This window comes from Scyliorhinus torazame, chromosome 8 (assembly GCF_047496885.1).
Source record: "Scyliorhinus torazame isolate Kashiwa2021f chromosome 8, sScyTor2.1, whole genome shotgun sequence".
NCBI lineage: Eukaryota > Metazoa > Chordata > Chondrichthyes > Carcharhiniformes > Scyliorhinidae > Scyliorhinus > Scyliorhinus torazame.
Genome location: NC_092714.1, coordinates 274,086,118 through 274,109,929, shown reverse-complemented (window position 1 = coordinate 274,109,929; position 23,812 = coordinate 274,086,118). Strand labels below are relative to the sequence as shown.

Sequence of the window (23,812 nt, the reverse complement as noted above, 5' to 3'; positions counted from 1 at the left end):
CACTGGGTCACTGTCTGTGCGGAGTCTGCACGTTCTCCCCGTGTCTGCGTGGGTCTCCTCCGGGTGCTCCGGTTTCCTCCCACAGTCCAAAGACGTGCAGGTTAGGTGGATTGGCCATGATAAATTGCCCTGAGTGACCAAAAAGGTTAGATGGGGTTATTGGGTTACGGGGATAGGGTGGAAGTGAGGCAGACTTGATGGGCCGAATGGCCTCCTTCTGCACTGTATGTTCTATGTTCTATTACTGAAGCAAACACAACCAGCATCAATGCAGAACAAGATCCCTTTTGGTTGATTGTTGTCAGATTTACACCCTCTCTGAATTACATTGGGGCTCTCTTTGATGTGAAAGTTGTTGTATAAACACTTGTGATTATCTTTAAAATTGAAACAAGTGAACCGAAGATAAAAGTGCAAAGTGTGGTGGAAGATGGAGAAAGTGACAGCAGTGTAACACGTGCACAATTGGTGACACATCTTTAATCCTCAATAATAACAGGTTTAATGAGATACCTCCCACCTTTCAACAAGTGTGACTCTGATAGCTGACAAGTTTAAGACATTTTTTTCCACTCTCAGTACAACAGCATTCAAAAGAATTCTCTACAGCTCTGGTCACACTCTCGCTGCCTGATTCAAAACACCATTGGATCAAGGGCCACTCCACAGATTTCAATACAAAAGCTAAGGCTGATAATGCAACGCGGTACTGAGGGAGTGCGGCTCGGTCCCCTTTGGATGAGGTGTTAAGCCAAGACCCTGTCAAGTGAACATTAGAGGTGCAAGGGAGTTGTTCCCTGTGTCCTGGCCAATATTCATCCCTCAACCAACAGCATGAAAGTGAATATTAGTTGCGAGTTCTTCCTATCCCTTTCCTTTGAGACAGCAGATCAATGTGAGAAAGTATTCAGAAACTAATCAACTTCACAAAAGTAGAAGTTTGCTTTCACTTCAACAAGTTATTTCCCATTTGAAAGGCATGTGGTCTGATATGGTTATGCTGAATAACAGTCTAATTCTTTCTTTAAATTAGGAATTCTCCATGGCAACGTCTTGGCCAATCAGAGTTGACTTAACTAACCGGTCAGCATCTTTTTCTCCTGTTGTCTAAATTGTATAATAATACTCTTTATTATCACAAGTAAGCTTACATTAACGCAACATGGCAGCCAGCCACGGGGGCCCGGCATGGAGTAAAATAGGCCCCCACCAGGAGAAGCCTGCCTGCCGATCGGTAGGCCCCGATCGCGGGCCAGGCCATGGTGGAGGCCCCCCACCCCTCCCCCGGGGTCAGATCCCCTCTTCCCCCCCCACCAGGCCGCCCCCCGCAGGATGAACGGCGAGGTCCCGCCAGGTAGGACCACATGTGAACAGCTCTGGTGGGACTCTGCCTATCTCGGCGGTTACTTGGCCCAACGCGCGCGGAGGATCGCTGGGGGGGGGGGGGGGGGGGGGGCGCGTAGAGCGGCCCCCGATCGGCGCCACGCCGACGCCAATGGCGCTGATTCTCTAGTCACTGGAGAATCGGCGGAGCGCGAATCGCGCCCCCCTCCCCCGCCAGCAATTCTCCGACCCAGCCCGGGGTCAGAGAATCCCGCCCAGTGTTTGTCAGTTGCTTGAATAAGATCCTTGAAGCAATTGGCAGAATAGAGTCCCCAACAAAATTCTAATGCAAACTTTAACACAGAAACTATCATGGCAATGCTGAAGCGATGTTGTCTACGAAGACTAGATTGCATCCTTAGAATGGATGATGGATACTTTCCTAAAGATGCACTGTATGAAGAATGTGGACAGTAGACCCATGCGGCAGCCAAAACTAAGCTACAAGGATTCATACAAGTGGGATGTCATTTGTTGTATTATGCCAGTATAATACACAGGTACCGTCTCAACTGGGGTATTTAGGATATGAAGGTATTGGACGGAGTGCAGAAAAGATGCATGGGAATGATTCCTGAAATGAGGGACTTGGGGCGGGATTCTCTCATCCTGAGGCTAAGTGTTGACGCCGTCAGAAACGCCGTCGCGTTTCTCGACGGCATCAACAAGGCGCCAGGATCAGCAATTTTGGCCCCTACAGGGGGCCAGTAGGGCACTGGAGCAGTTCACGCTGCTCCAGCTGCTGATCCGGCCGTGGAATGGGCGCCGGGGATGCGCATGCGCAGTGGGTCCGGCACAAACACACGCATGCGCAGTCCCACCGGCGCAATTTCCGCGCATGCGCGGTGTCTCCCTTGTCCGCACCGGCCCCGACCCAACGTGGCGCAGGAATGCACTGGTGCGGACGAAAGGAGGCCGGGAGGCAGAGAGGCTGGCCTGCCGATCGGTGGGTCCCGATCGCAGGCCAGGCCACATTGGAGGCCACCCCCGGGGTCGGAACCCCCTCCCCCCCCCCCCCCCCCCCCCCCTTCAACGCCGAGGTCCCACCGGCTGAGAGTTAGAACGGCGCCGGCAGGACCTTTTTTTTCTCCTACGGCTGCTTGGCCCATCCGGGCCGGAGAATTGCGGGGGGGGGGGGGGAGGGGGCCACGTAGAGCGGCCCCCAACCGACGGCGCGCCGACCACGCCGGCCCCAATGGCGGCAATTCTCCGCTCTGCGGAGAATCGAGTCCCGGCGGCGTGGTGCGATTCGCGCGGCCCCCCGGCGATTCTCCGACCCGGTGCGGAGTCGGAGAATCCCGCCCCGGGTGTTGGAAAAAGATTGAAGATGTCGGGACTGTTTTCCTTAGAGAAGATTGAGAGATGGGCCGGAATTCTCAGACTTTTGTATCTCCTGCCCGATGGAAGAAGTTGGAAGAGTGAGTAAGCCGGGTGGGAAGGATCTTTGATTATGCTGCCCGCTTTCCCCAGGCAGCGGGGGAGGTGTAAATAGAGTCAATGGATGGGAGGCAGGTTTGTGTGATGGACTGTGCGGTGTTCACGACTCTGAAGTTTCTTGCGATCTTGGGCCGAGCAGTTGCCATACCAGGCTGTGATGCAGCCCGATAGGATGCTTTCTATGGTGCATCTGTAAAAGTTGGTAAGAGTTAATGAGGACATGCTGAATTTCCTTAGTTTGCTGAGGAAGTATAGGAGCTGTTGTGTATTCTTGGTGGTAGCATCGATGTGGGTGGACCAGGACAGATTGTTGGTGATGTGCACCCCTAGGAATTTGAAGCTGTCAACCATCTCCACCTCGGCCCCGTTGATTCTGACAGGGGTGTGTACAGTACTTTGCTTCCTGAAGTCAATGACCAGCTCTTTAGTTTTGCTGACATTGAGGGAGAGATTGTTGTCATTATACCACTCCACTAGGTTCTCTATCGCCCTCCTGTACTCTGACTGCTCGTTGATTAGTAAGTTTGCAGATGCCACAAAGGTTGGTGGAATTGCGGATAACAATGAGGACTGTCAGAGGATACAGCAGGATTTAGATCGTTTGGAGACTTGGGCGGAGAGATGGCAGATGGAGTTTAATCTGGACAAATGTGAGGTAATGCATTTTGGAAGGTCTAATGCAGGTAGGGAATGTACAGTGAATGGTAGAACCCTCAAGAGTATTGAAAGTCAGAGAGATCTAGGTGTACAGGTCCACAGGTCACTGAAAGGTGGAGAAGGTAGTCGAGAAGACATACGGCATGCTTGCCTTCATTGGCAGGGGCATTGAGTATAAGAATTGGCAAGTCATGTTGCAGCTGTATAGAACCTTAGTTAGGCCACACTTGGAGTATAGTGTTCAATTCTGGTCGCCACACTACCAGAAGGATGTGGAGGCTTTAGAGAAGGTGCAGAAGAGATTTACCAGGATGTTGCCTGGTATGGAGGGCATTAGCTATGAGGAGCGGTTGAATAAACTCGGTTTGTTCTCACTGGAACGACGGAGGTTGAGGAGCGACCTGATAGATGTCTACAAAATTATGAGGGGCACAGACAGAGTGGATAGTCAGAGGCTTTTCCCCAGGGTAGAGGGGTCAATTACTAGGGGGCATAGGTTTAAGGTGCGAGGGGCAAGGTTTAGAGTAGATGTACGAGGCATGTTTTTTACACAGAGGGTAGTGGGTGCCTGGAACTCGCTGCCGGAGGAGGTGGTGGAAGCAGGGACGATAGTGACATTTAAGGGACATCTTGACAAATACAGGAATAGGATGGGAATAGAGGGATACGGACCCAGGAAGTGTAGAAGATTGTAGTTTAGTCGGGCAGCATGGTCAGCACGGGCTTGGAGGGCCGAAGGGCCTGTTCCTGTGCTGTACATTTCTTTGTTCTTTGTTCAAGGGGGCATCTGGACAGGTTAGAGAGGGAGAAACTGTTCCCATTGGTGAAAGGATCGAGAACCAGGGAACACTGATTTAAGATAACTGGCGAAAGAGAAGAAGCAAAGGCAACTCGAGAAAAACCTTTTCACCCAGAGACTGGTTGGGATCTGGAATACTCTGCTGAAGAGTATGGTGGAGGCAGATTCAATTGTGGCTTTCAAAAGGGAATTGCATCATTAACTGAAAAGAAGGAAAGTTGCAGGGTTAGGAGGAAAGGACAAGGGGGTGGCACATGGTGAATATCTCCTTCAGAGGGCCAGCATGGACATAAAGGGCCGAACAGCCTCCTTTTGTACTGTAACCGTTCTATGATTTCCTGCCAGATTGATTTCAACAGCAGGGAACAAGCTTGAACATAGCCGAAAGACTTGGGGCCAAGTCTCCACCCTGGAGCATGCAGATTTGAAGAACTGGGTCTTCAGATATCCATGGAAAGGCGCTATTGCAGGAAGGAGCAGGCAATGCAGCAGCTGCCCCTGTATTAGTGAGTAGAGTTTCGAATTGGACTGTATTCCCACCTGAAGACTCAAAACGGATGAGCAAATGATGTGAATGATGCACTCGGAGCTAACGTAAGTCAGGTGGCTCTCGGGTGATGGATGAATGGGCCGTGATGCCAGTTAACAGGAACAGCAGAGTTTTGGATGAGCTTAGGTTTATGGAGGGTGCAAGGTGGGAGACCAGCCAAATGTGTGTCGGAACAGTCTAGACTGGAGGTAACAAAGATGAACCGTAGAATTCCGACAGTGCAGAAGGGGTCTGCACCGATCCTCCGAAAGAGCACCCTACCTAAGCAACCCCCACCCTCCCCACCTTATCCCCTTAAGGCCACCTAACTGAGGGTTACAGGAGCTGGGTTTGGGACGGAGATGGACAGTGTTACAGAGGTGGATGTATTAGGTTCCAAGGCACTGTGAAAATTGTATTTTCTGCTCTGACCATGATGTTTGTTTCTCTTTGTCCTATTCTTTCCACAGGAGGATAAACTCAACGCATTGATGAAAGCAGCAGGAGTTACAGTGGAGCCTTTCTGGCCCGGCTTGTTTGCAAAGGTATTGCACTCAATAATTGAAGAACTTATTTATCAACGTGTAGACATTTGCACCATTTAAGCCTAACTCAGGCAGCTCCTCCATTCTCTCATTCACATCAACCACATTCACTGGGGGATAAAAATCAAGAACTGAGCCGGGAAAGTGGTTCGTGAAGTACATCATTTGCCACAGAATTTATCTGTCAGAAATGTTTCTAAATCCATTGCCACTTTTTAAAAAGCATGGTAGAGATTTTGAAGGATGCTTTCAGTGTTAGAAACAGGACAAAATCAAGAATGAGACCTGACCGACAATAGGTGAGGGTTTGTGTCTGTACAGACTGTTGTGAGGGTTTGAGACTGGACTGAGAGTGTGTTAGGACTTGAGTCTGTGCTGAGAGTATGGGCAGCACGGGAGCACAAGTGGATAGCACTGTGGCTTCACAGCGCCAGGGTCCCAGGTTTGATTCCCCGCTGGGTCACTGTCTGTGGAGTCTGCACGTTCTCCCCGTGTCTGCGTGGGTTTCCTCCGGGTGCTCCGGTTTCCTCCCACAGTCCAAAGACGTGCAGGTTAGGTGGATTGGCCACGATAAATTGCCCTTAGTGACCAAAAAAAGATTAGGAGGGGTTATTGGGTTACGGGGATAGGGTGAAAGTGAGGGCTTAAGTGGGTCGGTGCAGACTTCATGGGCCGAATGGCCTCCTTCTTCACTGTATGTTTTATGTTATATGTGTCTTCGGACTTGAGTCAGTACTGAGACTGTGTGAGAGTTTGTGTCTGTACTGAGTGTGTGTGAGGGTTTGTGTCTGTACTAACAGTGTGTGAGAGTTTGTGTCTGTACTGAGTGTGTGAGAGTTTGTGTCTGTACTGAGAGTGTGTGAGGGTTTGTGTCTGCACAGAGTGTGTGAGGGTTTGTGTCTGTACTGAGAGTGTGTGAGGGTTTGTGTCTGTACTAACAGTGTGTGAGGGTTTGTGTCTGTACTGAGAGTGTGTGAGGGTTTGTGTCTGTACTGAGAGTGTGTGAGAGTTTGTGTCTACTGAGTGTGAGTGAGAGTTTGTGTCTGTACTGAGTGTGTGAGGGTTTGTGTCTGTACTGAGAGTGTGTGAGAGTTTGTGTCTACTGAGTGTGAGTGAGAGTTTGTGTCTGTACTGAGTGTGTGAGAGTTTGTGTCTGTACTAACAGTGTGTGAGGGTTTGTGTCTGTACTGAGAGTGTGTGAGGGTTTGTGTCTGTACTGAGAGTGTGTGAGAGTTTGTGTCTGTACTGAGAGTGTGTGAGGGTTTGTGTCTGTACTGAGTGTGTGAGAGTTTGTGTCTGTACTGAGAGTGTGAGTGAGGGTTTGTGTCTGTACAGAGAGTGTGTGAGGGTTTGTGTCTGTACTGAGTGTGAGGGTTTGTGTCTCTACAGAGAGTGTGTGAGAGTTTGTGTCTGTACTGAGTGTGTGTGAGGGGTTGTGTGTACCGAGTGTGTGAGGGTTTGTGTCTGTACGAGTGTGTGAGAGTTTGTGTCTGTACAGAGAGTGTGTGAGGGTTTGTGTCTGTACTGAGTGTGTGAGGGTTTGTGTCTGTACTGAGAGTGTGTGAGAGTTTGTGTCTGTACTGAGAGTGTGAGAGTTTGTGTCTGTACAGAGAGTGTGAGAGTTTGTGTCTGTACAGAGAGTGTGTGAGAGTTTGTGTCTGTACTGAGAGTGTGAGTGTGTGTCTGTACTGAGAGTGTGTGAGGGTTTGTGTCTGTACTGGGAGTGTGAGAGTTTGTGTCTGTACTGAGTGTGTGAGAGTTTGTGTCTGTACTGAGAGTGTGAAAGTTTGTGTCTGTACTGAGAGTGTGAGAATTTGTGTCTGTACTGAGAGTGTGAGAGTTTGTGTCTGTACTAAAACTGTGTGAGAGTTTGTGTCTGTACTGAGTGTGTGTGAGGGTTTGTGTCTGTACTGAGTGTGTGAGGGTTTGTGTCTGTACTGAGAGTGTGTGAGGGTTTGTTTCTGTACTGAGAGTGTGTGAGGGTCTGTGTCTGTACTGAGTGTGAGTGAGAGTTTGTGTCTGCACTGAGAGTGTGTAAGAGCTTGTGTCTACGGAGAGTGTGAGAGTTTGTGTCTGTACTGAGAGTGTGTGAGAGTTTGTGTCTGTACTGAGAGTGTGTGAGAGTTTGTTTCTGTACAGTGAGTATGTGAGAGTTTGTTTCTGTTCTGAGAGTTTGTGTCTGTACTGAGTGTGTGTGAGGGTATGTGTCTGTACTGAGTGTGTGTGAGGGTTTGTGTCTGTACAGAGTGTGTGCGGGTTTGTGTCTGTACTGAGAGTGTGTGAGGGTATGTGTCTGTACTAAGAGTGTGTGAGGGTTTGTGTCTGTACTGAGAATGAGTGAGGGTTTGTGTCTGTACTGAGAGTGTGAGAGTTTGTGTCTGTACTGAGAGTGTGAGAGTTTGTGTCTACTGAGAGTGTGTGAGGATTTGTGTCTGTACTGAGTGTGTGTGAGTGTTTGTGTCTGTACTGAGTGTGTGTGAGTGTTTGTGTCTGTAGTAACATTGTGTGAGAGTTTGTGTCTATACTGAGTGTGTGTGAGGGTTTGTGTCTGTACTAACAGTGTGTGAGAGTTTGTGTCTGTACTGAGTGTGTGTGAGGGTTTGTGTCTACTGAGTGTGTGTGAGGGTTTGTGCCTACTGAGAGTGTGAGAGTTTGTGTCTGTACTGGGAGCGTGAGAGTTTTTGTCTGTACTAAGAGTGTGTGAGGGTTTGTGTCTGTACTGAGTGTGTGTGAGAGTTTGTGTCTGTACTGAGAGTGTGAGAGTTTGTGTCTGTGCTGAGAGTTTGTGTCTGTACAGAGAGTGTGCAAGGGTTTGTGTCTGTACTGGGAGTGTGTGAGTTTGTGTCTGTACGGAGAGTGTGAGAGTTTGTGTCTGTACGGAGAGTGTGAGAGTTTGTGTCTGTACTGAATGTGTGAGGGTTTGTGTCTGTACAGAGAGTGTGAGTGAGGCTCGAAGGGCCGAATGGCCTCCTCCTGCTCATATTTTCTGTGTTTCTACGTTTTAGACTTTTAATTCCAGATATTTATTGTATCCAATTTCCACCACCTGCTTTGGTGGGATTGGAACCCAGGTCCCCAGAGAATTCCCCTGGGTCTCTGGATCACCAGACCAGTGATAATACCGCTACACCACAGCCTCCCCCAGTGACTCATGCACAAGGACAACAAGGTCCCTTTGGGTATCAACACTTTCCAAAATCTCACCATTTAAGATTATTCTGCATTCTGTTTTTCCAACAAAGTGGATAACTTCATATTTTTTCCACATTATATTCCATCAGCCATGTTCTTGCCCACTCACCTAACCTGTCCAGGTCCCCTCGAAGCCTATTTGCATCCTCCTCGCCACTCACATTCCCACCTCGTTTTGTGTCGCCAGCAAACTTGGAAATATGACATTTGGTCCCCACATCTAAATTATTAATATAGATTGTGAACAGCTGGGGTCCAAGTACTGGTCCTTGTGGTACCCCACTAGTCACAGCCTGCCACCCTGAGAATGACCCGTTTAATCCTACTCCCTGTCAATGGACCAATTCTCAAACCATGCCAATATATTATCCCCAACCCCATGCACTTCAATATTGTTTACTGACCACTTGTGCCAGACCTTTTCAAAAGCTTTCTGAAAATCCAGACACAACTCATCCTCTGGTTCCCCCTTGTGAGGAGGATACACGGAGGCTTCAGGGGGATTTGGACAGGCTGAGTGAGTGGGCAAGGACATTGAAGGAGGAATGTAATGTGCATTGGTGTGAAGTTGCCCACGTTGGTCGAAGAAATCAAAAGGCAGAGTATTTCTTAAATGGTGGGATGCTGAGAAGTGTTGAAGTCCTTGTTCACGATTCACTAAAAGCGAGCGGATTGGTGCAGCAAGCAATTAGGAAGGAAATGGTCTGTTGGCCTTCCTCACAAGGAGATTTGAGTATAAGTGTAAAGATGCCTTGCTGCACTTGTATAGAACCGAATATTGTGTACAGTTTTGCTCTCCTTATTGAAGGAAGCATATGCTTGCCAGAGGGAGATTCGCCAGACTAATCCCTGGGATCATAGAATTTACAGTGCAAAAGGAGGCCATTCGGCCCATCGAGTCTGCACCGGCTCTTGGAAAGAGCACACTACCACACCTCCACCCTGTCCCCATAACCCAGTAACCCCACCCAATACTAAGGGCAATTTTGGACACTAAGGGCAATTTAGCATGGCCAATCCACCTAACCCGCACATCTTTGGACAATCTGGGAGGAAACCCACGCACACACGGGGAGAATGTGCAGACTCCGCACAGACAGTGACTCAAGCCAGGAATCGAACCTGGGACCCTGGAGCTGTGAAGTGTCATGTAAGAGTACCTTTAAGAAATGGGTGTTTATAAATGGGTGTGTATATAAATATCTGTAGTGAGAGTACCTTTAAGAAATGGGTGTTTATTACTGCAGTGATGTCAGAGAGTGGGTGGAGCTGTAATAAACTAGGCCATGTAAAGTCACAGTGTTGGTGGTTGAAGAAAAGCACTGGGAAGGTTGAAGTGGTAAAACAGGATAAGACAGTGGAGTTTGTGAAAGTGGTAAAGGAAAGCCCAAGTGAAGCAAAGGAGGTGCAAACGATTGTACAGCCTGATCAAGAGGTGATTGATCAGAAGGTGCCAGATCTCTTTCAAGAATTTACTTGTGTGGGTAAAGTTTACTCATGTGTATCAGGAGGAGCAGGTAAAGAAGTCACAATTTTAAGAGATACGGGAGCTAGTCAATCTTTAATGGTAAGAGATGAGGCGTTATGCAGTTTGGGAAGAATGTTGCCAGAAAAGGTGGTAATATGTGGAATTCAGGGTGAGAGGAGTAGTGTTCCATTTTATAAAGTAAGGTTGGAAAGTCCAGTGAAGAGTGGTGAAGTGGCAGTAGGAGCAATAGAGAAACTATCTTGTCCACAACAGGCACCGGAATGTGGCGACTAGGGGCTTTTCACAGTAACTTCATTGCAGTGTTCATAGAACATAGAACGATACAGCGCAGTACAGGCCCTTCGGCCCACGATGTTGCACCGAAACAAAAGCCATCTAACCTACACTATGCCATTATCATCCATATGTTTATCCAATAAACTTTTAAATGCCCTCAATGTTGGCGAGTTCACTACTGTAGCAGGTAGAGCATTCCACGGCCTCACTACTCTTTGCGTAAAGAACCTACCTCTGACCTCTGTCCTATATCTATTACCCCTCAGTTTAAAGCTATGTCCCCTCGTGCCAGCCATTTCCATCCGCGGGAGAAGGCTCTCACTGTCCACCCTATCTAACCCCCTGATCATTTTGTATGCCTCTATTAAGTCTCCTCTTAACCTTCTTCTCTCCAACGAAAACAACCTCAAGTCCATCAGCCTTTCCTCATAAGATTTTCCCTCCATACCAGGCAACATCCTGGTAAATCTCCTCTGCACCTGCTCCAAAGCCTCCACGTCCTTCCTATAATGTAAGCCTACTTGTGACAATAAAGATTATTATCATTATTTATACTTTCTTCCCATTTATGCCCTCATTAGAGTGTGACACTAGGAATAATCCTGAGGTCACTGCCTTTGAAGTCCTGCTTTTAATATCTTTCCTAGCTCTCTGAAATTTTCTTTCAGGACCTTATCCCTCTTTACTACGATCTCTGGCTGTTCACCCTCCCCATCACAATGCCCTGTAGCCACTCAATGACATCTTTGACACTGGCACCAACGAGGCAACATATCAACCTGGAGTCCTGTCTGGACACAGAAACGCCTGTCTGTTCCCCACATTATTGAATCCACTACTGCAGTTGCCATCCCATTCGCCTTCCATCCGTCTTGTGCAACTGTACTGCCACAGTCTTGGGTCTGACTGCACACCTTTGAGGAACCATTGCCCTCAAACCTGGGGAGCGAGATGGACTCTGTGCTCCTGCACGGACCTGGAGGTCACTGAACTCCTCTCTGCCTGTACTCTCTCATCAAGGGGCTTGTTTAGCACACTGGGCTAAATCGCTGGCTTTTAAAGCAGACCAAGGCAGGCCAGCAGCACGGTTCGATTCCCGTACCAGCCTCCCCGAACAGGCGCCGGAATGTGGCGACTAGGGGCTTTTCACAGTAACTTCATTGAAGCCTGCTTGTGACAATAAGCGATTTTCATTCATTTCATTTTCATTTCATGTAGTGTGACCACCTCTCTAAACGTGTTATCCACATAGTCCTCAGCCTCACGAATGCGCCACAGTGACTCCGAGCATTGCTTGAGTTCCGAAACCCAGAGCTCGCGTTTCTGTACTTAGAGAAACGTCTTGAGCATAAGCTCATGTCGGCCACAGGAAACATCCACAACATTCCACATATATCAGGATGGGCATTCCACACCGCCATGCTACCCCTCCGTGTCTTTACAGATTATTTATTACAAAATGAGACGAGGCACCTACACCCTACTGCTCCTAATAAGCTTGTTTAGCACAGTGGGCTAAGACAGCTGGCTTGTAATGCAGAATAAGACCAGCAGTGTGGGTTCAATTCCTGTACCGGCCTACCTGAACAGGCGCCGGAATGTGGCGACTAGGGGCTTTTCACAGTAACTTCATTTGAAGTCTACTTGTGACAATAAGCGATTATTATTATTACTTCTATTAAACCTTACTAATATTAATATAACCTTACAATTACTACTAAATTCCCCATATTTTCACAGATAAATTAGCAGTACATTTACCAGCCAATCTGATCATAGAATTTACAGTGCAGAAGGAGGCCATTCGGCCCATTGAGTCTGCACCGGCTCTTGGAAAGAGCACCCTACCCAAGGTCAACACCTCCACCCTATCCCCATAACCCAGTAACCTCACCCAACACCAAGGGCAATTTTGGACACTAAGGGAAATTTATCATGGCCAATCCACCTAACCTGCACATCCTTGGACTGTGGGAGGAAACCGGAGCACCCGGAGGAAACCCACGCAGACACGGGGAGGACGTGCAGACTCCGCACAGACAGTGACCCAAGCCGGGAATCGAACCTGGGACCCTGGAGTTGTGAAGCAATTGTGCTATCCACACTGCTACCGTGCTGCCCCTTGGATCACTTGGATGTTTCCCCGCGATATCACACGTTGACTTTTTCTCAGAATGAGACTCCGAGCTCTTCTAAACTGGCCGCCCACTCTCTGCGCTTTTTAAAATTCAAACTGGTGAAGAGCACCTCCTCCCTCACTTACCAAATTGCCACGCGAGAACTGTGCGACCAGTTACAGTGACCAGATGCTGTCTTTGTGCTCAGCAAAACCACTTCCGCTTATACCGGCTGAAAAACTGAGACAGCACTGCTGGTTCGAGAATCTAATTCAAATTAGCTAATTAGCTACCTAATTAACCAACAGCTGCTGCCTCTCCTGGAGGGAGCTTGTTTATCCTTGACAAAGGCTGAAAGCAAATTAACTTTAACAGTAAATCACAGTTAAATTCTAAATGCAAGCTCGACTAGATTCCAGCAGGAGATTAACCCTTAAAATTCCTTCACTCACCGAATTCCCAAGCGCTCACTCGGTGACGAGCGGCCCTCGGTGATCAGCTGCTGTCTTCAAGCTTGCTTACTTCACGTCAGAAAGAGGAAATAGGTAAACAGACAAATGAGAACGTAACAGAAGGAGATGTGAAAGGGTGAGATGAAGAGGAATGGGCGAAGGCTCCCGTGGTGCATAAGCACGAGAATGGACAATGTTGGCTAAATGACCTGGACTGTAGATTTTGTGTTGGGTTACTGGAGGGAGGAACACGTGACAGGCTCCCTGTGTACCGCACGGCACAGTGCTGCAGAGAATTCCAGGTGAGCCAGGCTGTGCTTGATCCTTGATCCAAGGTGGATTGCCGCCTGCTCCGAATCGATTTAATTGAGTCTCCTGCTTCCATCTCACCCACAGGCCCTGAGCAACGTGAACATTGGCAGTCTGATCTGTAATATTGGTGCTGGGGCGGCTTTACCTCTGGGTGCTTCCACTCCTGGTGGAACAGCTGCAGCTGGGGGAGCTCCTGCAGCTGCTGATGGTAAGTCAGTGCCAATTTGGGACGGGCAGAAAATGCTGGGCTGAGCAGCGATGCGCTCAGCAATGAAAGAATTTTTTTTAACTGTAATTGGTGAAAACGTTTAGGATACTTATTTGCATTCAAATGTCAACTTTCGGGGCGGCACGACGGGCTCATGGGGCTGAGGACCCGGTTCGACCACGGACCCGGGACACTGTCCGTGTGGAGATTGCATATTCTCCCCGTGTCTGCGTGGGTCTCACCCCCACAACTCAAAGATGTGCAGGGTAGGTGGACTGGCCACAAGAAATTGTCCCTGAGAAAATGATAACTTTAGGTACAGCAGTGGCTCAATGGGGAGCAATCTCTGACATGAGGATGTCATGGCTTCGAACCCCAATCGAGAGACGTGACCACAGAATTCAACATACTGCTGAGGGAGTGCTGCACTGTCAGAGGGTCAGTACTGAGGGAGTGCTGCACTGTCAGAGGGTCAGTACTGAGGGAGTGCTGCACTGTCAGAGGGTCAGTGCTGAGGGAGTGCTGCACTGTCAGAGGGTCAGTACTGAGGGTGTGCCGCACTGTCAGAGGGTCAGTACTGAGGGTGTGCCGCACTGTCATAGGGTCAGTACTGAGGGAGTGCTGCACTGTCAGAGGGTCAGTACTGAGGGAGTGCTGCACTGTCATAGGGTCAGTACTGAGGGAGTGCTGCACTGTCAGAGGGTCAGTACTGAGGGAGTGCTGCGCTGTCAGAGGGTCAGTACTGAGGCAGTGCTGCACTGTCAGAGGGTCAGTACTGAGGGAGTGCTGCACTGTCAGAGGGTCATTACTGAGGGAGCGCTGCACTGTCAGAGGGTCAGTACTGAGGGAGTGCTGCACTGTCAGAGGGTCAGTACTGAGGGAGCGCTGCACTGTCAGAGGGTCAGTACTGAGGGAGTGCTGCACTGTCAGAGGGTCAGTACTGAGGGAGTGCTGCACTGTCAGAGGGTCAGTACTGAGGGAGTGCCGCAGTGTCAGAGGGTCAGTACTGAGGGAGAGCTGCACTGTCAGAGGGTCAGAACGGAGGGAGTGCTGCACGGTCAGAGGGTCAGTACTGAGGAAGTGCTGCACTGTCAGAGGGTCAGTACTGAGGGAGTGCTGCACTGTCAGAGGGTCAGGACTGAGGGAGTGCTGCACTGTCAGAGGGTCAGTACTGAGGGAGCGCTGCACTGTCAGAGGGTCAGTACTGAGGGAGTGCTGCACTGTCAGAGGGTCAGTACTGAGGGAGTGCTGCACTGTCAGAGGGTCAGTACTGAGGGAGTGCTGCACTGTCAGAGGGTCAGTACTGAGGGTGTGCTGCACTGTCAGAGGGTCAGTACTGAGGGAGTGCAGCACTGTCAGAGGGTCAGTACTGAGGGATTGCCGCACTGTCAGAGGGTCAGTGCTGAAGGAGTGCTGCACTGTCAGAGGGTCAGTACTGAGGGAGTGCCGCACTGTCAGAGGGTCAGTACTGAGGGAGAGCTGCACTGTCAGAGGGTCAGAACGGAGGGAGTGCTGCACGGTCAGAGGGTCAGTATTGAGGGAGTGCTGCACTGTCAGAGGATCAGTACTGAGGAAGTGCTGCACTGTCAGAGGGTCAGTACTGAGGGAGTGCTGCACTGTCAGAGGGTCAGAACTGAGGGAGTGCTGCACTGTCAGAGGGTCAGTACTGAGGGAGTGCTGCACTGTCAGAGGGTCAGTATTGAGGGAGTGCTGCACTGTCAGAGAGGGTCAGTGCTGAGGGAGTGCTGCACTGTCAGAGGGTCTTAACTGAGGGAGTGCTGCACTGTCAGAGGGTCAGTACTGAGCGAGTGCTGCACTGTCAGAGGGTCAGTACTGAGGGAGTGCTGCACTGTCAGAGGGTCAGTACTGAGGGAGTGCTGCACTGTCAGAAGGTCAGTACTGACCGAGTGCTGCACTGTCAGAGGGTCAGTACTGAGGGAGTGCCGCACTGTCAGAGAGGGTCAGTGCTGAGGAAGTGCTGCACTGTCAGAGAGGGTCAGTGCTGAGGGAGTGCTGCACTGTCAGAGGGTCAGGACTTAGTGAGTGCTGCACTGTCAGAGGGTCAGTACTGAGGGAGTGCCGCACTGTCAGAGAGGGTCAGTGCTGAGGGAGTGCTGCACTGTCAGAGGGTCAGTACTGAGGGAGTGCTGCACTGTCAGACGGTCCGCACTGAGGGAGTGCTGCACTGTCAGAGGGTCAGTACTGAGGGAGTGCAGCACTGTCAGAGGGTCAGTACTGAGGGATTGCCGCACTGTCAGAGGGTCAGTGCTGAAGGAGTGCTGCACTGTCAGAGGGTCAGTACTGAGGGAGTGCCGCACTGTCAGAGGGTCAGTACTGAGGGAGAGCTGCACTGTCAGAGGGTCAGTACTGAGGAAGTGCTGCACTGTCAGAGGGTCAGTACTGAGGGAGTGCTGCACTGTCAGAGGGCCAGAACTGAGGGAGTGCTGCACTGTCAGAGGGTTAGTACTGAGCGAGTGCTGCACTGTCAGAGGGTCAGTACTGAGGGAGTGCCGCACTGTCAGAGGGTCAGTACTGAGGGAGAGCTGCACTGTCAGAGGGTCAGTACTGAGGAAGTGCTGCACTGTCAGAGGGTCAGTACTGAGGGAGTGCTGCACTGTCAGAGGGTCTTAACTGAGGGAGTGCTGCACTGTCAGAGGGTCAGTACTGAGCGAGTGCTGCACTGTCAGAGGGTCAGGACTTAGTGAGTGCTGCACTGTCAGAGGGTCAGTGCTGAGGGAGTGCTGCACTGTCAGAGAGGGTCAGTGCTGAGGGAGTGCTGCACTGTCAGAGGGTCAGGACTTAGTGAGTGCTGCACTGTCAGAGGGTCAGTACTGAGGGAGTGCCGCACTGTCAGAGAGGGTCAGTGCTGAGGGAGTGCTGCACTGTCAGAGGGTCAGTACTGAGGGAGTGCTGCACTGTCAGACGGTCCGCACTGAGGGAGTGCTGCACTGTCAGAGGGTCAGTACTGAGAGAGTGCTGCACTGTCAGAAGGTCAGTACTGAGCGAGTGCTGCACTGTCAGAGGGTCAGTACTGAGGGAGTGCTGCACTGTCAGAGGGTCAGTACTGAGGGAGTGCTGCACTGTCAGAAGGTCAGTACTGAGCGGGTGCTGCACTGTCAGAGGGTCAGTACTGAGGGAGTGCTGCACTGTCCGAGGGTCAGTACTGAGGGTGTGCTGTACTGTCAGAGGATCAGTACTGAGGGAGTGCTGCACTGTCAGACGGTCCGCACTGAGGGAGTGCTGTACTGTCAGAGGATCAGTACTGAGGAAGTGCTGCACTGTCACAGGGTCAGTACTGAGGGAGTGCTGCACTGTCAGAAGGTCAGTACTGAGCGAGTGCTGCACTGTTAGAGGGTCAATACTGAGGGAGTGCTGCACTGTCAGAGGGTCAGTACTGAGGGAGTGTTGCATTGTCAGAGGGTCAGTACTGAGGGAGTATTGCACTGTCGGGGTCAGTACTGAGCGACTGCTGCACTGTCAGAGGGTCAGTACTGAGGGAGTGTCGCACTGTCAGAGGGTCAGTACTGAGGGAGTGCCGCACTGTCAGAGGGTCAGTACTGAGGGAGCGCCGCACTGTCAGAGGGTCAGTACTGAGCGAGTGCTGCACTGTTAGAGGGTCAGTACTGAGGGAGTGCTGCACTGTCAGTGGGTCAGTAATGAGGGAGTGTTGCATTGTCAGAGGGTCAGTACTGAGGGAGTGTTGCACTGTCAGAGGGTCAGTACTGAGCGAGTGTTGCACTGTCAGAGGGTCAGTACTGAGCGAGTGCTGCACTGTCAGAGGGTCAGTACTGAGGGAGTGTTGCACTTTCAGGGGGTCAGTACTGAGCGACTGCTGCACTGTCAGAGGGTCAGTACTGAGGGAGTGTCGCACTGTCAGAGGGTCAGTACTGAGGGAGTGCCGCACTGTCAGAGGGTCAGTACTGAGGGAGTGCCGCACTGTCAGAGGGTCAGTACTGAGGGAGCGCTGCACTGTCAGAAGGTCAGTACTGTGGGAGTGCCGCACTGTCAGAGGGTCACTACTGAGGGAGTGCTGCACTGTCGGAGGGTCAGTGCTGAGGGAGTGCTGCACTGTCAGTGGGTCAGTGCTGAGGGAGTGCCGCACTGTCAGAGGGTCAGTACTGAGGGAGTGCCGCACTGTCACAGGGTCAGTACTGAGGGAGCGCTGCACTGTCGGAGGGTCACTACTGAGGGAGTGCTGCACTGTCAGAGGATCAGTACTGAGGGAGTGCCACACTGTCAGAGGGTCAGTACTGAGGGAGTGCTGCACTGTCAGAGGGTCAGTGCTGAGGGAGTGCTGCACTGTCAGGATCAGTACTGAGGGAGCGCTGCACTGTCGGAGGATCACTACTGAGGGAGTGCTGCACTGTCAGAGGGTCAGTACTGAGGGAGTGCCGCACTGTCAGAGGGTCAGTGCTGAGGGAGTGCCGCACTGTCAGAGCGTCAGTACTGAGGGAGTGCTGCACTGTCAGTGGGTCAGTGCTGAGGGAGTGCTGCACTGTCAGTGGGTCAGTATTGAGGGAGTGCTGCACTGTCAGAGGTTCAGTACTGAGGGAGTGCCGCACTGTCAGAGGGTGAGTACTGAGGGAGTGCTGCACTGTCAGTGGGTCAGTGCTGAGGGAGTGCTACACTGTCAGAGGGTCAGTACTGAGGGAGTGCCGCACTGTCAGAGGGTCAGTACTGAGGGAGCGCTGCACTGTCAGAGGGTCAGTACTGAGGGAGTGCTGCACTGTCAGAGGGTCAGTACTGAGGGAGTGCCGCACTGTCAGAGGGTCAGTGCTGAGGGAGTGCTACACTGTCAGAGGGTCAGTACTGAGGGAGTGTCGCACTGTCAGAGGGTCAGTACTGAGGGAGTGCCGCACTGTCAGAGGGTCAGTACTGAGGGACTGCTGTCGGAGGGGCAATATTTGAGGAAGCACTGCTCCGTCTTTCAAATGTGACAGTAAATCGAGACCCAGTGTGCTCTATGCGGTTGAGATCAAAGAGCCCACAGCACTACTTCAAAGAGATGTGGAGAGTTTTCCTGTGACCAATATTTACCTCCAACCCAGCACCAATAAAAAAAGACTTTCTGGTCATTACCACATGATGTTGGTGGAACTGAGTGTGTCCAAATTAGTTACTGCAGTTCCTGACAACTGTGGTGAGATTTTAAAAGATCTTCATTGACTACAAATTCTTTATTTACGATAACCAATCACAGAATCGTCCTTATGAAATACCACATGCATCAGGCAGTAAACCTGTGGAATATGCAGCTCCGAGTCCAGCCACCTTCATTTCGAAGTGGATGCGGTTTATTTTTTATATTTATTTCCGCGATGTGTTGTCACTGGCTAGGGCAGCATTTATTGCCAATCCACAGTTGCCTTTGAGAAAGTGGTGGTGAGCTGCCCTCTTGAACCAGCGCCTGGTGTAGGTACTCCAGGCATCGCAGTTCGTTACACCTGGAATCCAGATGAGCAGGAGCCCAAACATCACTTCCCAAGGGGCCGGGAAGAACTCAAGTGGCTCAGTAGGTGTAGCTGTTACACACGGGGCTCACCGTCAGCCCCACACTTACTGTTCTCTGATCGGCCCAGCTGCCTCAGGGCCGTTTCTCCCTCTGTAATGTATGGTGAGGAGGTCTCGGGCCTCTCTCCGTTATCGGCACACGCTACCACTTGGTTGCCCCACAGCCAAGATTGTGCTCATTCTAGCAGCAGTCAGTTCAAGCATCATCACCCGTGACCAGCAGGAATAGTTAGCGATGGAAGTACTGGCGGCTGCAGATGGAATTGGAGCCGGAGGTGGCCATTCAAACCCTTAATTTGGACATTCTGGATTCTCTCTCTGTGTACCCAAACAGGCGCCGGAGTATGGCGACTGGGGGATTTTCACAGTAACTTAATGTGGTGTTAATGTCAGCTTACTTGTGACAATAAAGATTATTATTATTATTAAGCCTGTGCTGTTCATTAAGATCTTGGTGGATCTACATTAACTCGGAAGAAAAATCCAAGCCTGCACCAATCATGCTGCCCGTCTAAACTAAAACCTTCTGCATTTCCGGGGTCCCTATCCCTCTATTCTCATCGTATTCATGTATTTGCCAAGATCCCTCTGAAACGTCACTATCGTCCCTGCTCCTCCAGCAGCGAGTTCCAGTCACTCACCATCCCCTGTGTAAAAAAGACTTGCAACGCACCTTAAACCTATATCCCCCAGTAATTGACTTTTCCACATTTGGGGAAAAGAGTCTGACTATCCACTCTGTCTATGCCCCTCATAATTTTGTCGACTTCGATCAGGTCGCCCCTCAACCTCCGTCGTTCCAGTGAAAACAATCCGACTTTATCCAACCGCTCCTCACAGCTAATACCCCCCAGACCAGGGAACATGCTGGTAAATCTCTTCTGCACCCTCTCCAAAGCATCCACATCTTTCTGGTAGTGTGGCGACCAGAATTGTACGCAGTGTTCCAGATGTGGCCTAACTAAGGTTCTGTACAGCTGCAACATAACTTGCCAATCTTTATACTCATTGCCCCGACTGATGAAGGCAAGCATGCCGTATGCCTTCTTGACTACCTTCTCCACCTGCATTGCCACTTTCAGTGACCTGTACATCCAGATCCCTCTGCCTGTCAATACTCTTCAGGGTTCTGTTGTTCACGGTATAATTCCCACTTGTATTAGACCTTCCAAAATGCATTACTTCTCATTTGTCCGGATTAAATTCCATCTGCCACTTCTCCGCCCAAGTCTCCAACCGATCTATATCCTGCTGTATCCTCTGACAATCCTCTTCACTATCATACACTATCCCCATATCCCTTAATTCCTTAGTGTTCAAAAGTCTCAGTCTCAAATATATTCAACAACTAAGCATCGACACCCCTCTGGGGTAGACAATTCCAAAGATTCACAGTCCTCTGAGTGAAAAGTCTCCCCCTCACCTCAGTCCCAAGGCATCTTTACCAAGGACAGGCCTGATATCTTGGACTCATTTCAAAGGCCTGAAGGGGTCAGTTTGGAATTTTCTCCCTGAGCTTTTAGCCTCTCCAAGGGAATCTGGGGCGAAATTCTCCGGAAAGTGCGCGATGTCCGCCGACTGGCACCCAAAACGGCGCAAATCAGTCGGGCATCGCGCCGCCCCAAAGGTGCAGAATGCTCCGCATCTTTGGGGGCCGAGCCCCAACCTTGAGGGGCTAGGCTGGCGCCGGACGAATTTCCGCCCCGCCAGCTGGCGGAAAAGGCATTTGGTGCCCCGGCAGCTGGTGCGGAAATGACATCTCCGGGCGGCGCATGCGCGGGAGCGTCAACGGACGCTGATGGCATTCCCGCGCATGCGCAGTGGAGGGAGTCTCTTCTGCCTCCGCCATGGTGGAGACCGTGGCGGAGGTGGAAGGGAAAGAGTGCCCCCACGGCACAGGCCCACCCGCGGATCGGTGGGCCCCGATCGCGGGCCAGGCCACCGTGGGGGCACCCCCCGGGGCCAGATCGCCCCGCGCCCCCCCGGCGGGGGGTCGGAGAATCTCGCCCCTGATGTCTGACAGGACGTCGGTCGCAGGAGAGCCTGGTCACAAAGTCGCAACGTTCGTGAGGAATGAAGCAGACACAGTGGACCTGCTGCCTTTCAGTCTTTACATGCTCGTATGAGACCTTGTTACTGCTGCCAAAGATATCCCTCTGTGTAACCCAAAGAAAAATCTGTTTGACCCAAAATGACCCTCTGTTTCATCCCAATAGCGGAAGAGAAGAAAGCTGAGGTTAAGGAGGAATCGGATGAGTCTGACGAAGACATGGGCTTTGGACTGTTCGATGATTAGTCTGTAGGTCCTAACAAGAACGTTTATTGAAGAGCTTCCTATCAACACCAAGACTGATCCCCAAAACCCAACGCCAACCCAAAGCTCAGGGAATGGATGGAAAAGGACGGCGGGAGACACATTCAATCACTTCTTGGATAACTCGATGTTTGGTTGGGTTTAATGCTTCATGTAGCCATATTCCTTTATCTCCGGCTGCCCCTGTTTCCAATTGCGACCCACCCACCGTACATTTGACTAGACCCTGTCCTGGCAACACTGAACATGCTCCCTGTGGCAATCAGGACACCGACCAACACTGGCCCCAGTTGCCTGAGATTTGGGGGTTGGACCTTCCTTTTCCTGCATGTGGCATTTGCACTTTTGACCTGCTGTCCTCTGTTTATCCTCTGACATTGGCAGTGAAATACCTTCCTCCTTTGTGAAGTAATGCTAGAGGAGGAAGACACTGGAGATTTTAGATTAAGAGTGGGCGGGTTTGGGTTGGGGGGGGGGACGACATAGGCAGAGACAGCAACCCCCACCCACCCCCAGCCTTCCACTCTCAGCCCTGAAATGCACTATTCCAAAGAGGGAGAAATGAGGGCAGTATAAACTTGCACCATTTCCTTATAAATTACACTGCTTGAGCTTAAATATAGTTTTATTTTTTAGATCTTAAATTAATTTACAATTGTGATATAAAATGGCTATGAGAGAATAGCCTATGGCAGTCCATCTAGACTTGTTGCACTGACGATGCCTGTTTATGTATCATATTGGACCATATTTACCTGCACCTGGAATAAGAGAGCGAGTGATTGCTAGACTTGGCACCTTGAAGAGATGGAGCTTTGTATTCTATTGCTGGATGTTGCACTGGCTAAATTAAATTCACTGTCGTTCTTCTGTAAAAGGTCATTGTCGCCGCCTTCAGCATCTTCAGGAGGCTGTGCCAGATTTGCCAAGGCTCCCATACAAACCACCTCTTTGGCAGGAATGCACCCCGCCGCCGGCGAGAACAGAGGATTTGGCACTCAGTCAAAGCTCCATTCGCCGCAGCGGAACGGGAGATTCCCGCTGGCATGAACGGACAGAGAATTCCGGTCATGGTCTGAGCTTTACTGCACTTTATCCCCAACGCCCCCAACCCAAGTTCACTATTCCAGAAGTTGAGCCCTTTTAAAAATAGCTCCATAAAATAGTGAAAATTCCCCCATTAAAGGGTGAAAATTGTTTCTTTCAAATATCAGGAGCTAACATTTTAATACACTGGTTAACAAAATTACTGTAACATTTTTGATTGTGTTTGTAGCCTCCTGCATGTTGCAATTATGTCCAAATTGTACCAATGATGTGATTGAAAATGTTTGCTACCCTCTATTGCAGCTGAGTGTGGAAATAAAGGCTGCAATGACTTCAGACAAGTCTTGCTTTTGGTCTCAGTGTAAGGTGGTGGACTCTGAATTGTACCAACTGCTACAAAGTCAATAAAAAGAAATGAAACCGGACGGACCACATAGCAACGACCCAGGCACTGGCAATGACAATGGCAAACCCAGCCCTGTCGACTTTGCAACGCCCTTACTAACATCTGGCGGCTTGTGCCAAAATTGGGAGAGCTTTCTCACCTACTAGTCAAGCAACAGCATGATGTAGTCATTCTCCCGGAATCGTACCTTTCAGATAGTGCCCCAGACACCACTATCACCATTCCTGGGTATGTCTGTCGCATTGGCAGCTCAGTGGTATACAGTCGGAACGGAGTTTCCCTGGGTGCCCTGAACATCGACTCGACCCAAATTAAGTCTCACAGCATCAGGTTAAACATGGGCAAGGAGACCTGCTGATTACCACGTATGGTCCACCATTAGCTGATGAATCAGTACACCTCCATGTTGAACACCACTTGGAGGAAGCACTGAGGGTGGTAAGGGCATAGAATGTACTCAGGGTGGGAGATTTCAATGTCCATCACAAAGAGTGGCTCGGTAGTACCACCACAGAGCGAGCTTGCCGGGTCTCCTCACTGGAGGAGGAGGCTCCACAAATATCCCCATCCTCAATGATGGAGGAGAACAGCACATCAGTGCAAAAGACAAGGCGGAGGCATTTGCAACAATCTTCAGCTGGAAGTGCCGAGTGGATGATCCATCTCGGTCTCCTCCAGAGGTCCCAGCATCGCAGATGTCAGACTTCAGACAATACGATTCACTCCACATGATATCGAGAAACGGCTGAAGGCACTGGATACTGCAAAGGTTATGGACCCTGACAATATTCCAGCAATAGTTCTGAAGATTTGTTCTCCAGAACTTGCCGCGCCCCTAGCCAAGCTGTTCCAGTACAGCTACAACACTGGCATCTACCCGGCAATGTGGAAAATTGCCCAAGTGTGTCCTGTACACAAGGAACAGGACAAATCCAACCCAGCTAATTACCGCCCTATCAGTCTACTCTCCAACATCAGCAAAGTGATGGAAGGGGTCAACAACAGTGCTCTCAAGCAGCACTTACTCAGCATTAACCTGCACACGGATGCTCAGTTTGGGTTCCGCCAGGGTCACTCAGCTTCTGACCTCACATGAATTTTGATCGTTAAGTTTGTGGATGATACGTAAATTGGTGGG

The 23,812-nt window shown here is 50.4% G+C and overlaps 1 protein-coding gene across 1 annotated transcript; it reads left to right on the top strand.

Moving 5' to 3' along the window:
• The first annotated feature begins 4,628 nt into the window (after positions 1 to 4,628).
• On the top strand, positions 4,629 to 22,628 carry LOC140428661 (large ribosomal subunit protein P1-like). The gene is made up of 4 exons (XM_072515352.1): positions 4,629 to 4,782; positions 5,276 to 5,350; positions 13,273 to 13,396; positions 21,124 to 22,628. Exons 2-4 carry the CDS (start codon positions 5,297 to 5,299, stop codon positions 21,201 to 21,203), a joined length of 258 nt encoding a protein of 85 aa, XP_072371453.1. The 5' UTR covers positions 4,629 to 4,782; positions 5,276 to 5,296; the 3' UTR covers positions 21,204 to 22,628.
• The last annotated feature ends 1,184 nt before the right edge of the window (positions 22,629 to 23,812 follow it).

What these genes read in the sequence shown, in the direction of transcription:
- LOC140428661 (XM_072515352.1), top strand. Translation starts at nt 5,297, where the DNA reads ATGAAAGCAGCAGGAGTTACAGTGGAGCCTTTCTGGCCCGGCTTGTTT. An exon ending in GGCCCGGCTTGTTTGCAAAG is followed by an intron (nt 5,351 to 13,272) that starts GTATTGCACTCA and finishes TCTCACCCACAG; the next exon opens with GCCCTGAGCAACGTGAACAT. An exon ending in AGCTCCTGCAGCTGCTGATG is followed by an intron (nt 13,397 to 21,123) that starts GTAAGTCAGTGC and finishes TCATCCCAATAG; the next exon opens with CGGAAGAGAAGAAAGCTGAG.